Consider the following 18,395-nt stretch of genomic DNA (forward strand, 5'->3'; position numbering starts at 1 on the left):
ACTTTCTTCTCATCAATAATAACATTCTAATTATATTTTTTTATCATATAAAAATTATTTCTGTATTTTTCTTTTGCTTATATCAAATTAATGAACAAGCATACAGTAAATGTATTAGAAATGCACTCGACATAAAAAAGTAATTTTTTGTTTTTTATTTTTTTATTAAGCAAATTCCAGATTACAAAGAAGAAATGCCACATTTTTAATAATAATAATAATAATAATAATAATAATAATAATAATAATAACTGTCATCATCATCATCTTAAGTCAGGCACAATTGCTTTGGCACTATGGAATGAAAGGCATGCAATACTGATAACTGAAAACTAAAGACAGGAAGGATGAGAGAGAGAGAAGAGAGAGAAATGAAGGGTAAAAGAGGAAAAGACAAGTCAAATGAGTGAAGCAGCTTTAGCTTAATGGGACATTGAGAGAGACAAATCAAGACAAAGGACGGCCAACCGGGAAAAAGCAAAAAATAAATAAATAAATAAAAATAAAAATGCTTGAGAGGAAAGAAGTATGAAGATGAAAAATTGTCATGCAAAATGGTACATACATATTTATAAGCCAGACCCTCAGCGCAGACCGCAACAACAACAAATGTCACTTGGAACTGTAATAGCAGAAAGCTCATTATAATGCAATTATTAGTAAAAGACACGAAACAAACAGTTATTCACATTTTAGACTTAAAAGCAAACCAAATTTGTTCAAGCAATGCTTGAATAAATACTGGGATTCAAAAATCATTTTCCATAAATCATACCTTCAATTCTAAAAATACAAATTTCACTTGTAATATGGCTATAATATAAATTGTTATGCTATATATTTCTTTACTATCCAGCAGGATCCAGTCCTGTTCTTCATAACTATTCATATTTCATAACTATTTATGATTATAATACTGTATTTATTTACACTTAATAATGAACTCTATCAGTTATAACACGCTGGAAAATATCTCAAGATTTTGTGCATTAAAACATCAGTTTTAAGGGCATAACAGGTCACTATGATAATATCTATGTATTAAAGGATATTTTTTGACAAAGGTCAACATTTATGCATTGGGAAAAGGGACTGATTTATTGGTCTAAACTGTCTTTACTGCATTGCTCAATCGATTCAGCATCCGCAGGCACAAGGTATGGAAGTGCTGACTCATCTGCCTCATTTGAGTCAATAAATCGAATACAGATTCATATATCTTGGTACCATACAAGGTACATCAATGCTTATTTGATGCACTTATACTGTTGACCAGTAGATGGCGAAATATCACAGGAGCTCTCAAGGTGGGAAACACCCACACCACATTGTTTTGTGCTTTTGAATCTGTTTTTTTTTTCTGATTTTTTAAAATACATATATTTATGTTAACTGTTAATTTTGTATAATAAAAAATTTAATGAATCATTGTAGTAATAATAGCAATAATAAACGAGAAGTAACGACTGGATTTTTAAGATGATGATTGAACAGTGAATTCATATAGTCAGCCTTCATTCCTGGTCAAGGTAAATAGGTTAAAAATTTTCCAAACGTGCTATACCACCGCTAAATGTTTTTAATACTTTTTTGTTTTTGTTTTTAAATGAGAACACAATGCATATCGAGGGCCATGGTGCCAAGCCCTCAACATCCCAGTTAAGAAACATCAGCCAGCTTTGTAGCACATCTTCCCTGATGTACCGCTCTAAAAACATTACAAATTGATAGCAAAGGACCAATTTTTTCTTTGCCCAAATGATAAAACAAGTAAATATGTTGCACTACGCTAGATGACTACTGCTCTTGATACATTATATACAGAAATTGTTTGTTGAAATAAATCTGCGACCCCATTTAAAGAAATCTGCCACCTTCGGGGCAAATTCGTGTCTTTTTGTTTTAGTCTAAACAAAAAGTGGGATAAATAACCTCATGGAGCTCATGATATATGAGGTATGAAGGGATTAAACCTGTTAGGGTGTGCAACAAGATTTAAACATTTTACATACAAATTTAAATGTGTACAACTATTTTCAGAAAGTCAGTATTTTGTACCTTTTCCTCTTTTCTTTCTCCACCGTACATTCTTTCTATATGTATAAATGCTATTCCCTCACTTATTAATCTTGCTCTGAGAATCTGTTAAACTTCATTCAGGCACAGAATTTTAAGTGAAGTGCTTCCTCGTCTACTTCTTTTCAACTTAGCACCCTTTTGATCCCATAGTCTCTGGAGTTTGATCCTCTTATCTCATGTTATATCCCTATATTTCTGATATTTAAGTATCTTAACTGAGGAACTCTAACACGGGGAGGCGCTCATACGCATATGCGTTTGGTAGCGAGGGGGGGGGACAGCAGATGGGGGCGTGGCCATTGGGAGGGACTGAGGGGCGCGGCCACCGGAATGGGATGAGTGGACGGTGTGAGGATAGGAAGTGGATGAGGAGGAGGAAGCAGGTGGGAGGTGGTAGCTGGCCCTGGAGGAGGGGCCCGAGGAAGAGGGTGGATTGGAGGGCCCGCTGCTTTTGGGTGGAGGAGGCAGCGCGGTCTGGTTAAGCTGAATGGAGATGTCACTGGACACGTCGGAGCCGCTGCGTCCACGCTGAGGAGGAGGCCACGAATCAGGGTGCAGGTACTGGCCGCTGTAGTCACTGCATTCAGACAGGCGAGGGCGATACAGCGCAGGGTGGGGCCGATACATCTCTTCCTCGGCATAGCGTTTCATGAAGAGATAGACAGACATGACCCCAGCACCCTGGTAAAACAAAACAAGTCAATCACAACAGTCATTTAAAAAAATGTTGTCTTTTTTTGGGGGGGGGGGGGGGGGTAGCACAGATAAAATGTTCCTACAAATCTAACAATACCAAACAGGAACCCTAATGTTCCTACAACCCAAAATGTATCACTTCAAATAGACATTTCCAGGGAAATAGCACCTTTCTCTGTGACAGTCCTATGCAAAAACAATAAAATAATAATAAATAATTTTTAAATACAAAAAGTGTCAGGGGTTGATCTCGAAAACCAGCCAATTAGAAATACTCTTTGCCCAAGGGGTAAAGTTAGGCTGGTTAGCATGACCCAGTTAGCTGTAACTAAACCATCTGGGGGCAAAAAGCATACATTGAGAGACATTCAAAAGTAATGTATTCATGTAGTTTGTGTGAATAAACTATCATATTATAATGTTATGAAAGACCTCAATTTAAAATATATGCAGTTCTTTTGGACTTTCTGTTAATCAAAGAATCCTTAAAAAATGTATCACAATGTACAGTATCAAGCCAAACATTTGCAGACTGCACTCTTAACAAGAGTTGAAGCAGATTGTGATCATGTGATACAATTTCAAAGAGAATTTCTGTCCTTTTATTATGTTGTAGTCATTTTGTAAAAACAACAAGGCATTTAAGGCCAAGCTTTTTTGTGAATATAATCAACTTACTGCTTAATTCTGTAATGATTTGATTCAGAGTTCTTTCAAGTGCAATTTAAATGTCATAAAAGGACTGAAAAATAAATAATGGTAAAATCATAGATTTAGGATCAGTACATTTAATTTAGGTGTTAATACTTTCATTCAGCAAGGATGCATTCAATTAATGACACTAAACACTATTACAATGCTACAAACGATTTCTGTCTAATAATAAGAATCTAAGTTGAGGTTGCTGCAGACATAAGATGCTGGCATTTATAAATTGCTGCACTGAACTTAGTGAATTAGCATATATGCAGCATAATGGAAATGTGTTGCCTTCACCCCAGCAAAAGCTAGGCTAAAATGAATGCATACTGATGAGGGCAGACCTATTGGTGTAGCAGCTAACAGCAGTGAAGCAGAGCTGCATATTAATGAACTGAGCTCTGTGATAAGAGTACACATGCAGTCAGCTTAAGTGTTAACAGTCAGTTGTCTCTGTGACTGACCTCTTTGAGCAGGAAGGAGCTGGCAGCAAAGGCAAACGACCAGCCGTAATGGTAGTGAAAGAACTGCTCCGGCTCCCGAGGCCTGTTCATCACTTCATCATTTATACTGGAGATATACAGCACCAGACCGACCACTAAACTCAATCCTGAGAGAGAATGAAAAGAGGAAAGGACAGTTAATCACAGCAGAAAAGGGGGCAATCAAGATCAGTATATAAATAATAAAAGAGTTCATTGGAAACAACCTGTAAAACCGTCGGTTTTCAAAATGCTTGTAAATTTCTTGTTATTCTATATTGTTATTTTTGTACACTTGTTTTCTGTAAATTAGCACAGGTTTTGTATTTCTTTTTAGAACTGGCTGATCATAGACCATGCTGATCTGAGTTTATGCACCTCAGTTTATGAGTGAATATTACAAAAATTATCCACAATTGATTGATTTATTTTTTTTACCTTAAAAACTGAGGTGCATAAGCTCAGATAAATAATGCTGAAAAGAAATACAAAACCTGTGCTAATTGAAATAATTTGACAAAAAACTGAATCCGATATTTAGCAATAATCTAGAATAATATACAATACTTTTTAAAAAGGCCAGCCATTTTTTACTGGGAACACCAAATTAGATAAAGGATTTTTAACTGGTCTTAGCTCAATATGGTCTCTCAGCCTGACCAAGCTTCTGTTTAAGCTGGACTCCTAGCCTGGCCAACTGAAAAGTCCTCTAAAACCCTTTAAAACCAGCCAGAAGACCAGCCTGATGTAATGTCTTTAAGCTTGTTTATGATGGTTTGCTTCTTCTTTTTTGTTCTTTTTTTTTTAAGTTGTGCTTAGCTGGACTTGTAGCCTGATCAGCTGAACATTGCCATAATCCCCTGTAAAGCCAGGTTTATGCTGGTTTGGGGAGTTGTTTTTATTTATTTATGTATAAGGTGTTATAAAGGTGTTATAAGGCATTATAAAGGTGTACCAACATAAGGCATTATAAAGGTGCTGTTGGCGCATTATTTTGTGGATTCCAGGGTGTTATGGGTGATAACTGTTGTTGCTACAGCATTCTGTGTTGCTGGTTACAGGTTTACTCAGAGAAAAGTCTTTTGAAAATAACTTTGGTACCAGCAATGTGTCACAGCTGGGTGGTTGTATTAAAGAGCACACAATGACAAAGATACAAATAAATAGTCTATAATGATAAATCCACACAGGTAGCATGTAGGAGATCACTAGGAACAAACAACCTCACTATCATAAACAAGATCGGACAAGCAACAAGGGAAACTCAGGACTTAAATACACAAGGTATGTAATCAAAGAGAACTGAAACAGGTGTGGGACTAATTAAAAACTAAGGAGACTAACTAAGGCAAAACAAGATAGAACCCAGCTTCTGTTACTGTGACATAATCCTGACACGATTACAATTTTTACTCAGCAAACGTGATAGTGCTTGAATAGAAGTTGCCGTGCCATGCAGTTGTGTATGGTTGCCAAGGGATTGTCATGTGGTTTCTTAATGTGTTTCCACTTTTCCTCAACAAGCGGCATAATTTGAGATATCACCTTCACATTAGTAAAGGGAAAAAAACTATTACAATATATACTCACTAAAAACATTTAATGAAAATGACAAATAAAAGCAACAAATATGCCTTGTATATATTTAGATAAAACCGCACTTGATGTGTTTTCCTATCACACCACCGAAAAGGCAACAGTTATTTCTTATGAAAGCTCTGTGTGAAGAGGGAACGATAAAGCAGCACACCAACACGAAACCTGTCATATACCAGGAGGCATTAACATTTATAGTGTGCTCAAATGCTGCTGTGTTATGATGAAGAAAGCTCTGCTGCGGTAATTATGGAGTGCAGGAGGGGGAAAAAACAGAGAGGGCGACAGCGGTAAGGAAAAGCCTCTAGCGTAATCAAACACATTATTGCAGTCTGTCACTGCCAGCTGTCTATGCTGCCGAATACAAACATGGAATGTGCTTTCATATTTCCTTTTTGGATTAGAAATGCAAGACACTGGATATTAAACTGCTGCGTCACATTAGGGTATATATTCTGAAACAACCAAGCACAAATAGAATACAAAAAGGCCTGATCTGCTTCTATACCATTACTGTATACTACACTTTAGAACATCACAGACTCTGCATTTTTAGTTTTTTGCAGTGTTGTGCATCTCTGTGTTCAGCACTTTGCAACAGCGCTGTTGTTGTGTCTTGTGCTTTATTAATAATTCTCTAGTACAAAATGCTGAGCTAAATGTAACATTAGCACCTGATGCAGCATTACACGGAACAGCTCTGGACGGCTGGCGGTGCTGCCACAGGAATCTGCAGTCGTACTACTGAATCCATTATTATTAAGCTGCAGTGGTGCGTACATTAAAGCCACATCGAGACATGTTGACCCGGCTCTGTGCAAATGCTTGAGAGGCTTTGCCGATTCTCGACCCTCTCTCACTGCGGCTGACTCCTTGATTTTGCCTCTTTGTTAATTTCCTGACATCTAATGAAGAAATTGAAGCAAATTAGATTTTAACAGCCACTCAACAATTTACTGTATTCTAATTAGCAAATGTTGATTGTTTTGATTGGAGTGTAAATGGTGTCACGAAGTGCAAATAAAGTGCTGCAATTAATCAATAAGTTATGCGAGACTATGCTGTACTGTGAATATTATAAAGTTGCTGAGTTGAAAAATTCTCATATCATTTGAGAATAAAAAAGCAATGAGTTATATGAGATAAATTAAGTTAGCAAAGACATGTGGCAAATAAGTTGCCTGGGACAATGATCAATTATATAGTTTGATCACAAATGCAGTACTTCCGCTCACTATTACGAATCTACACCCCCCCAGAAGTTTGAGATCCACTAATGAATTACGCATCATGGTACCATCACAGAGAAGCTCGAAATCACTTTCCAGAACATTCTCGTTCACCATTCCTGGCTGGTGGAATGATCTTCCCACCCCATCCGGAATTCTGAATAACTGACAATTTTCAAGCGCTTTCGAAGCTACAGTACTTGACGTCATCATAAAATAAGAAAAGTTATTTCTCTATATTTATTCCTTCTCTTTCAAGCTTCTACTTATTTGAACAATGTCTAAAACTTGGTATTACAAGCACGTCCTTGGTCTGTTTGCCTCTTTAAAAACAATTGCTTTATGTATCCCATCCGCTTTGGATAAAAGCATCTGCAAAATGACTTAATGGAAATGTAATATATTTCTAAACGTAATTTATTACTGTGATGGCAAAGCTGAATTATAAGCAACCATTAATCCAGTCTTCAGTGTCACATGATTCTTCAGAAACAAATATTTTTATTATTATGAAAGTTAAAAACAGTTTATGCCTACTATTTTTGTGTAAACTGTAATCTTTTCCAGGATTTTTAGATGAACAAAGTTGAGCATTTATTGGAAATATAATTCTTTTTTAACATTATTAATGCCTTTACTGTCACTTTAGACCAATACAATCTAATATATCCTTGCTGAATAAATAAAATAATTCTGTCCAAGTGGTTCTCAACTAGGGCGTTGGGCCACCAGGGGTCCTCAGCTTGATTTCTTACAATTGTAAAAAAAAAAAGAAAAAAATGCTAGAAACTGCCAAAAACTGACATCATATTTCTTTTTCCAATTAAGTTATTAATTAATAAGATAATTCATAGAACATCTGTAATCAAAATTAATTACATTTCATTACTGTTCATTACTGACACTCTGTAAAAAAAGATATGATTTCTTAAAAATAAGAAAAAACCTTCTTTATGATTGATTGATTGATTGATTGACTTTATATAAAGTTCAATGGCAGACACACCAGAGGAATTATCTCAGCCTATCTAGGGAGTGAAAATGGTTGAGAACCACTGCTGCATCCTGTACGGAGCTGATCTCAGTTTAAACTTTTTATTATTTGAGAAGAGACCATGGAGTAAAATGAAAGACATGTAAAAAGGACAGTTATGTAGGAAACAGAGAACCTGGGACAACAATCAGTTACACAGATGAGTAAAAGTCATACAAAAATAGCATTCCGCAATCAAAATGAAATATTCCAGAGTGCTGTTTAAAAACATGTCCCGTTCCAGCATTCTACTGTAGAACTGTTCAAACACAGGCTTTCTTGAGCCTTCATGGGAAATCTGTTCCTGAGGCTGATTTGTACAGATGTCAGCAGGAAACTGATACAATCAACTGATATGGTTCTGCCACATAGCTGTCTTCAAGCCACCTGAAATATTCTGAAATTCACAGCTCTCCAACACAGTCTGGATGAACTTGAGAAAATTAAATTATTATTTTGGTATCAATCCAGACCTACATATATCTGTTATGTATTTAGTCTAATGCTTAAAGATTTTTTTCAAAACATTACTGCATACCAGATCTGTTTTAAGACATATTTGGGATGTAAATTAGTCAAATCTTGACACACTTTGACATTCTTGACGATTTGTTTCTATTAGCCGAATGAAAATGACAGATGTTAGGCAGAGCTCTGTCGACTGGATCAGAGAGAGCGCTCTTATTAATTACCGTTTGTGATAAAAAAGGAGTATTTTATTGATGTTGTGTACCACACATTACCATAGTTGGATATCGGGAACACCATTCATTAAATATGCAAACCTCTCAATGGGATTCTCAGCCTGATTTTGAATGAGCGAGTTGTGGAGAATTACCTGGATCACCACTGAAACTGGATATCAACAAACAGTCTCTAATCTAGAGTATGTAAACAGATACACAACTATGGGCTACAGAAGTAGGAACATCATGGGAAACAAGAACTGATTAGCAGATTTTTATACATTACATTTACATATAACAAAGTAGATACAACTTACCTGATAAGATGAAGAAGATTCCAGAGATGAAGGCCAGGATGGTGCGCTGGGGACGGATGTGGCCGATGCTGCTTATGACAAAGGCCGTGAAGACAAAGAGGAGTGAGACCATAGGGAAGGGGGTGGCCGTCCTGACCATTTCTAACAGAGACAGGAAAAAATATTTGAAAAAGAATTAGTCACTCAAAGTCATTGAATCAAGTGTGACATGCTTCATCTGAAACTATTTATAAAAAAATGTATATATTGTTTTGTATTGATAAATAATTGTACAATAATAATTGTAGTCAAAATAACTGTCAAACTAAAAGGTTATTTAAAACGCTTAAAAAAAAGCCAATTACAAGCTACACCACATAAAATATAGCATTATGTTATATATTTATACATTTAAATATTATATAATATAATGTAATATAATATAATAATTTTTAATTATTTAAAATAAATTTGTATATATATTATATTGAAAAACTTTAAATTCTACATATAAAAATTGACTATTTAAAAAAACTAAAATGTGATTACAAATGCTTAAATATTAAGGCACATCACCAGTTAGAGCACCTAAAATATGCATGGAGTGGATGGAAAAAATAATAGATATTTATAAATGTAAATAATAATATAAATGCCATTGTCCATGCACATTTTTTTTTGGTTTATCAGAATGAATATTCTCCTCTACAGCACTTGACATAAACTATATTGTATTTAATATCTTATACTGACACCATCGTTTGACCATCTGTATTCATACACAATAATATTCATTCATTTTTCTTACTAAGTATATTGGCTGTGTTCTCAGTAGTGATCTCTATTTCTGGCTCGGTGAAGTATTCAGATGCCACACATCTCCCCTTCTCCGGCCCTGAGATAGAAAGAGAGACAGCAAAAGAGAAAGACATACAGGGGAACAAAGAGAGACAGAGAAAGAGAGAGACAGGGACACAAAGAGTGTAGAGGCAGAGCAGGACAGAGATTGACAGTGACAGTAGGGGAGACAGGGACAAACAGAGAGAAACACAGCAATGATTTTGGTTTAAACACTGAGAAGAGAGGTGAGAAAACTCACATGCATTAAACATATACACTGCACCACAGAAGCATCATGCATTTTTTTTATATGCATGTAAGTTTTCCCCCCTTGCTGATGCTAAAGACAACCCAAATATAAGGCCCCCTTCCTAAAATCTAATAATTTTTATGTATGTATTTTGTGTGGAAAATGTTGGTATCAAGACAATTTAATTAAATAATTGACAAATTATAAGAAATGTCTGTTAAAATATTATCTGGAAAATATTTATTTTAATTAAGTAAATAGTATATCTGTACAGAGCCTCTAAAGGAATATGATGGTGGTAAAAACAAAAGAAAGAAAGAAAGAAAGAAAGTAAATGAAATAAAATGGGAGGGGGAAAATATATTTCAATGCTTCTGCATTCGCTCGCAAAACGTGCATGTTTTGTATATTTGCAAATACAGAATATAATTCAATGACTGAATATTCTCATTTCTAATACTTTACAAAATTTTGTATTTAACATTGGTACTCACACATTTTTTTTACAGCATAAAAGATTTACAAAACTGTTGCATTACTCCAAGAAACTTTGCAATAGCTCGCAAAACTTTTGTGATGGAAATAATATAAGATACAGTATTTCAGTATTTCATTTGCAAGTTTCTTGGTGGAATGCAAACATTTGTGAGAGACTGCAAATGGTTTGCAAGTGAATGCAAAATTTCTCAGGGGAATGATATTTTTGCATGTTTTAAGAGTGAACGCAAAGTTTCTTGGGGAACGTAAAAGTTTTCTGATAGAATTCAAAGGTTTTGTAGGAAAACGCAAAGATTTTGCCAGTACTTTTGTAAGTGAATGCAAAGTATCTTGGGGGAAGTTTCTTCTTATTCCTAAAACTGGTCAAAAGTTTAAAATAAGCACAATTCAGACTTCTAAACCATCTTTAGTAGGGAAAATATTCATAATTATGTTACACATATCATTCGTAATATTTAAAACATATTGAAAATCTTAAACTTTGACACTGAAGATTAAACGTCTAAAATAATTTTTTGTCTACTTTTTTCTCATCTCAGAAGTTTTTTTTTCTCTATCCTAGCACCCCCTTCCTTTCCCTTCCTCTCATTTCAAAAACCCTTATTTTAGACAAATATTTTATCATTTTAATTATTTTAACTTTACTAAATTTCATTTTCAAAGATACTTTTAAGATCAAAAATGAATGGCCACTAAATGAGCATGACACTTCTGCATAACAAACATGAAAGCAGGGCACGCTAGACCTCCCTCTCGGCACAAACATATAAAAAAAATAGATCCTGTTTCAGCAAACATAAATCATCTAATGGGCGAAGAGTTTTCCTGTAGTGATTTGTCAAACTCCTACATACAGACAATCTAAACACCAGGACTGGTTAAGCTAGAAACAAGGTGACATCATCTTCACACTTGTCTTAGTCAGCCATTCGCAGCCAACTGGTGTGGCATCGTTTCAGTCCACCTCAGCACTTCCTGTAAGTGTCATGAAAACAAACCAGCATGCAATGCAAAGCAACATAAAAATGCAATTTCCATAAGCAAGTTGAAAATGCATGTTTCAATGCATCTTTTATTAGCCTAGGAATTTGATGTGGTTACTGATTTGGCATCTCACAGTGGTTTGCCCACACAGCATCACTAGTTCCTGTTTCAATGTCTGGCACGATTTGGGAGGATGATGCAATAGGATGCCACACCAGTGCTGTGCAGGGACACTGAAGACCAGCTGCAGGACACCCCGCAAATAAACCGTGACTTAACCAAAACACTGTCATCTGATGAGACACCGATGCACAGGGATTCAACTTTGGATTTGTGTGCAACACCTGATGCAGTAGTCGAAGTCGAGACCGAGTAATGCATAACAGCGTGATACCACAATCAATTGCCATTTGATTCGTAATCAGTCATCTGTCTCAGCAACACACTTGTCAGGTGATGACAAGAAGATGATGCAGCTGTAATGGCACCTACCAGCTACAAAACAGACCCTCCAGAGTCCGGAATGCAGAGCCATCTTCACCTCTGTGGTCTGGTTCTGCTGCAGAACAATGCCTTCTTCCATTAGCAGCCAGTAGTCCGTCGACACAGCCACACCCACCAGGAGTAACCCACAAGCCCCAAACACAGACGACAGGAGCGTCAGTGCCCTTGTGCTAAATGAACTCATCTAGAAAGATGGGAGAGAAGAACATACGTAAATAAATATTTTAAAATATAACATCATGTTTAATATATAGTGGATGGTTGCATTGAAAGGGCACTAATTGGGTGCTCTGGGTTCCTGGTAACTGGCACTAGTCAAATGTTACCACATTCAGTGTTGATAATGGGTTCAGTAAGTTTGTTTATTTGTTTATTTTGAAAAAAAAAATCAGTATGGAGGCATTAATTCGATCAAAAGTGACAGTAAGAACATTTAAAATGTTACAAGAGATTTCTAATACATACTTTCTAATCACAAATGTTTGAATTATAGTGTATGTCCTGGGTGAAAAACATATAGGACTTATTAGATAAAGAAACAAATAAATAAATTTTACACCTAAAATGAATGTTAAAATAGACATGACATATATTGACAGTCACATCCTTTAATATGTGTGTTCCCAAAGAATCAAACCAATGCTTGGTGTTGCAACTGAGAATTGAGCAGATACATTTTATCTAATAATATTGCTGCTTGCATTTGTAGTGTCAAATAGTCAAAAAAATAAAAAATAAAATGGGTAACACTTTACAATAAGGTTTCATTAGTTAATGTTAGTTAATGTATTAAAATGAACAATGCGTTCATTACAGCATTTATTAATCTTTGTTAATGTTAGATCATGAAAATACAGTTGTTCATTGTTAGTTCAGGTTAATTCACAGTGCCGTAATGTTAACAAGCAAAATTTTATATTTTAATAATGCAATAGTAAATGTTGAAATTAACTGTGTTGAATTAACTAATTGATTAATACATTTTGTAGAAGTATTGTTCATGTTAACTCATATTAACTAATTAAAATTATTTTAAAGTGTTGATGATACTGTACAACATTCTTACAGCACTTCATTTGAGCAAAAAACAAAACAAAAAAAAAACACTGGGTTTTGTTTCAGTATCAACCATTTGCCGTTTAAGAATGATTATATTAGCTTTGCCTGAAGGGCTTGATGAAAAACTCCTCTCCATCGACTACTGAACTAGTGTGTGACTCATCAACAGAAACAGATGAAGGACAAACAGTGTCCTTTAATCAGTGTATGACTAAAATGATTAGGGGCAAATGTGCAGTGAGACACATCTTCAGAATAAAACAAGGGCTTAAAGACACTATGTATCATTAGTCATTTTATTTTTATGGCTTTGCCATAAAAAATAGCATGGAATAGACAGGAAAGTACAGGAAGAGAGTAAGAATGGGATTGGGATACAAACTGTATTCTGCATCACATGTGGGCATGAGCACTACCCACTGTGCCAATGTTGACTATTAATCAACTAGTCCCATACATCAGGGATAGACAACTCCGGTCCTGGAGGGCCACTATCCTGCAGAGTTCAGCTCCAACCCTAATTAAACACACCTGAACAAGGCAACCAGTGTTTTCAGGATTACTAGATAGATACAGGCAGTTGAGTTTTTATGAGGGCTGAAGCTAAACTCTGCAGGATAGTGACCCTCCAGGACCGGAGTTGCATATCCCTGCCCTACAAGGACTGCATTCTGACAAATAGGTGTAGATCACTAGCTGAATTCATCCTTTAAGGTTAAAGGGCAAGGGTGAACCCAGGGTTGTGGTAAAAAAACACATCACATCAACCTCAGCTACAGCTACCACAGCTACTCAACTTATGTATATCTGTTGAATAGATCTACACACCAAAGCTTGGAGGTTAACACTGAAAGACTCCATCAGAAAGACAAATCGAGAAATGTAGAGAACGTGAACTGTATCAGAAAGCTTTTGCAGTGTAATACCTCCTGGATTGTTACTCATTTTGCTCTCATGCTCTGAAACACGAGTAAGGACTTGTCTGGCATGCCTCCACATAACCCACAATTCCCTTAATTCACTGATTGGCACCATATAGCTGGTGGACTAGAGGCCTGGAAATTAAAAAAACAGTTGTTTTTTGGCAGGGAGAGAAGAACACAATAATTATTGTTGGTGAAATCTCTGGTTATTGTTGAGAGCCTGCTTGATATGAATGAAGGATTCATACTGAATGGTAATGTGTGAGGGTTAAGATAACCATAGAGCATTGACAGAGCAGAGCTGAGGAGAAAAGGGGTCTTTTGAAGAAGTTAAAGGTGAAGAAAAATGGCTTCGGGAAAGATAATATGGTAAATAATGAAGCTACTCTGAAGAAAGAATTAGCACTTGGGGTATCAGGATTGTAACAGTAGTACATTTAACAAATAAAATGTCAGCCATGCACAAAATAATAATAATAAATCAATAAAAACAAAATATTAATAATAATAATAAAAAGAATCCAGTCAGCAAATAAAAAAAATAATAATACAAAATTATTTATTTTATATATATATATATATATATATATATATATATATATATATATATATATATATATATATATATATATATATATATATATATATATATAAAATTACTTCACTGCTTGAAATAAATTAGTTGCTCAAACTAAGGTATTATTCAGTGCCCATAGAAAAACTAGGGAAATGTGTATTTCATATTTAAACAATATTAAGAATATTTAAAATAAAGTCAATGAGTTAAAATAATTAGTAATTTAAATCATTTTAGTCAATTTAAATACAAATTATTTTATATTGTTCAAAATGGATTAAAAATTTAGAAAATTTAAAATAAAAAGAATGTAAAATCAGATTAGACTTTATTTAAATATTTAAATAATTTAACATAAACTGTTTAATAATTTATAATATATATATATATATATATATATTATATATTATTTACTATTATTATATTTACAATTACTATTACTATTATTATTATTATATATATAATAATACATTATTGCTCAAATTCCTAATGCCAAGTATGATCAAAATGCTAACATTTGCACTATGGTAAATCATAGAGGTCAATATGTGCATACTGCAGAATCCACTGGTCATGTGATACAGCTATTGAAATGTAAATGTCCAGGTACCAAATATTAACCTTTTTAAAAGCCATGAGGGGAGAAGTGAGTAGAAAGACACTCAATGAAAGAAAAAAAGAGAGTGAATCAAGGCTACAGGGTGGAAGAGAAAACAGTGAGGGAATTGGGAGCTGTCCGTCACCGTGGTGCTGAAATCAGGCGACACACAAACCTGTGTTCTCTCACAGAATGCTCTGTAATGTTGATTAAGAAGGGTTTCTGGAGGTTTAGAGATTTGCGAAAATACAAAGTATGTACTATTTTATTTTTGAACATAACAGATTTGTGTATAACAAAAATACAATCTAGAAAAAGTATTCAAATATGACACCTACAGTTTAAAAACCTCAAAACGTTTATGCTCACCCTAAAAGTATTTCATCCTAAAGGTATATAAAGTAACTGTATAGTGTTGTAATGTACACTGGGTGGAAAATCTGGCAGTCCATTAAAGACTTTAAGAACATAATAAAACCCTGACTGCTGTGACCATTAACAACATAACATAACATTGGCCACTAATAGACACACAGCACAACAGAACAATATCCAGTCATCCTTTATATTTTCCAGAGATTTTGGGCAATACAGGTCTTATATCAGAGGTTGTTCAACATATGCCCAGACATGACCACATTTTGTAAGACAGCCCTCGTGATGTACGGGATGGGTTCCACAGATGGTGTGTCCACTCGACTGGGGAGCAAGAGCCCAGGGGGAGTGTAGTTTTCTGTTGAGATGGCAATACGTTCCCCTGTCAGTAGGTTAGGCCAACTGGCATGTGGGAAGAGTGTAGGAGGAAAATTAGTAGAGAAATGCATGCTTTATGAAAGGATGGAATTCAAGTAGAGCAAAAGGAATGAGAGGGAAAAAAGGACAGGATCTGGGGAAGACCTTGGCCTAAAATATCTCAGAGGACAGACATGCGCGCAGTCCTGCATGCATGTGAGAGCTCCCAATGACACACACACACACACACGTGCACATTCATGACAGCTCACTTCACACCGATGTAGTGCACCATTCATAAAGCTCAAAACCGTTATATATTTCAGCAAAGCCACAAGAAGACAGAAAAAAATCATAGGTGACTCAAGGCAGAATGCCACTTTGACCTCATCCACTCTCTCTATCTTTCACACACACACACACACACACACACACACACACACACACACACACACACACACACACACACACTATTATAAATAAGAGTATAAGAGTGTTTTCCCTAAACTCTTAAAAATAAAGGATCCAAAAGTTTTTTTAGAGCAATTTCATAGAAGAACCAGTTTAGTTCCCCAATGAACCTTTGAGTAATCAGTTCTCAAAACAACCAATTTGTCATAGTATGAAGAACATTTAAAAAAAATCTAAATCACCCTTTTCCACTTCCAAGAACCTGTTGTGGAATGTAAAGTTTTCATGAATGTTAAAGGTTCTTCATTGTACCACTGATTCCAAAAAAAGAGCCTTTATTTTTAAGAGTGTGGAGTTCTATTGTTTATGTATTGCAATGATATTTACTGTCCTCTACCTCAAACCTTACAGTGACATTTCTGCAGTTTTACTTAAAAACAAAAAACACTTATTAGGCCATTTTCTTCATAAGAACAGCTCGATGGACAACAAAGCATGTGATTTCAGACTGTACTATCCTTGCATCCATTTGGTCCCTACAACATAGGTAAATGTGACCCTCGAAAACACAACTTTTATAAATAATGTATATTATAATGAGGACTTTCTTATTTGTTTAAATACTCAGCTAATACTATTTTCTATCCCCTGCCCTTAAAACATTTCTGCATAATTACATTTCGTTAGGACATTATTTATCATATGTCTAGTCTACAGCATGTAAACTGGTCCCCACTATGTAGCAATGGGACACACACACACACACACACACACACACACACAAACAGCGTGACTACACCTTCTTAAATGCTCACAACCGCAGTACACTCTTTCCTCGTGGCGTTACCAAAGTCAGCACTAGAGAACTGTACAACACCCATGACACAGACACACAGACCCAGTCCCACCACGACACGAGTCTAAAATATGAGCGGAACTAGGAGCCTCGCGCTACGTATGACAAATAAATAAATACATCAATAAAGGATGCAACACTCACATTTAACAACTGAGAAAATTCCGTCATGGTTTCAAAAATTAAATAAATCGAAATACTCAAAATTAAGGAGAATATGAAGAATATGAACTGACTGAATCTTTCATACTTGGCTCGAAAGCACCGGAAAAAAATCGATCTCTCGACTTCAAACTATGCTGTCTAATCACGCGCCGCTCACACGGCGATGGTAACGTGCATGAAGAACGAAGAGCGCGAGCACTCACCCTCCAGCACGCGACCCGACCCGAGTCAGCGTTGCACAGGCGTCGAGAGGAATAACCGATCGCCTGGGAAACCTTGACAGATTTAGCAGTTTTCTTCTCTCTCTTCCTCACTCGCTCTTTCACACACGAACACACACCCCACACGCGTGTTCTCTCCCTCTCTTTCTCGCTCTCTCTCTCGCTCTATCACTCTTTCAGCACTGCGGTGATTTGGCTGAACGGTGTGAGGATGGGATGACAGAAGAGAGAGTTTCACTCGTGTAGTTTGGCGCTGATGAGGCTCAAAAAGGTCATGGTTAGTTTATGGTCTGTGTGTATCGGTGAAGGCATGCGAGTCAAATACGGAGGACATGTAATATGCGGATTGTTCCCGAAACAACAAAAATTGTGTCCAAAACTAACATGCGTACGTGCTTATACGTATTTAGGCGTGTGTACACAAATTGAAAGGATTACTGGAATTACTAAATGTGTGTGTGTGTGTGTGTGTGTGTGTATTTACGTACAAAAACTTAATTCTAACAATATACTTTACTGTTTTTATATGTCCGTCATAAAAACATATAATAGAAAACATATAGATTTCATACGATTACATAAATTGACTGTTGTAAAATATATTTTATGTACACAAGACACTCAAATAATGTACAAAATAATAAAAATACACAAACCCAAATTCAATAACTGATATAAAAAGTAATAAGAAACATTATTTTACTGTACAAGTTTGTGTTTTATATTTAATATAAAATATATTTGAAAAGAATGCACCTTTGTTAAAAAAACAAAAAAAACAAAGCATGATTAACAGTGCATATTAACATATTAATATTCTGCTTTTCTTTTTTAAGTGATATGAAATATAAAAATCTATGTTGTGATAAAAATGAGGAACAATATCAAAATTGCCCAAAATGTACAGGTACAATGTCTTAAATTAAACTATTTTCTCAACTGCAAACTCCTGTGTGAAACTGATGTGAAAGTATGGTGAAT

General features: G+C 35.4%; 1 protein-coding gene across 1 annotated transcript; it reads right to left on the minus strand.

The window, feature by feature from the left end:
* Positions 1–239: 239 nt before the first annotated feature.
* Positions 240–17,666, minus strand: LOC113073835 (voltage-dependent calcium channel gamma-7 subunit-like). Its single transcript, XM_026246587.1, has 6 exons — positions 17,397–17,666; positions 11,861–12,056; positions 9,605–9,691; positions 8,818–8,958; positions 3,939–4,084; positions 240–2,760 (listed from the first exon to the last, which is right to left on the minus strand). The coding sequence occupies exons 2-6, from the start codon at positions 12,054–12,056 to the stop codon at positions 2,305–2,307; spliced, it is 1,026 nt and encodes a 341-aa protein (XP_026102372.1). The 5' UTR covers positions 17,397–17,666; the 3' UTR covers positions 240–2,304.
* Positions 17,667–18,395: the final 729 nt, after the last annotated feature.

This window comes from Carassius auratus, unplaced genomic scaffold (genome assembly GCF_003368295.1).
Source record: "Carassius auratus strain Wakin unplaced genomic scaffold, ASM336829v1 scaf_tig00012944, whole genome shotgun sequence".
Taxonomy (NCBI): Eukaryota; Metazoa; Chordata; class Actinopteri; order Cypriniformes; family Cyprinidae; genus Carassius; species Carassius auratus.

What these genes read in the sequence shown, in the direction of transcription:
- LOC113073835 (XM_026246587.1), bottom strand. Translation starts at nt 12,056, where the DNA reads ATGAGTTCATTTAGCACAAGGGCACTGACGCTCCTGTCGTCTGTGTTT. An exon ending in AATCTTCTTCATCTTATCAG is followed by an intron (nt 4,085 to 8,817) that starts GTAAGTTGTATC and finishes ATTCTCTCTCAG; the next exon opens with GATTGAGTTTAGTGGTCGGT. An exon ending in GCTCCTTCCTGCTCAAAGAG is followed by an intron (nt 2,761 to 3,938) that starts GTCAGTCACAGA and finishes TTGTTTTACCAG; the next exon opens with GGTGCTGGGGTCATGTCTGT.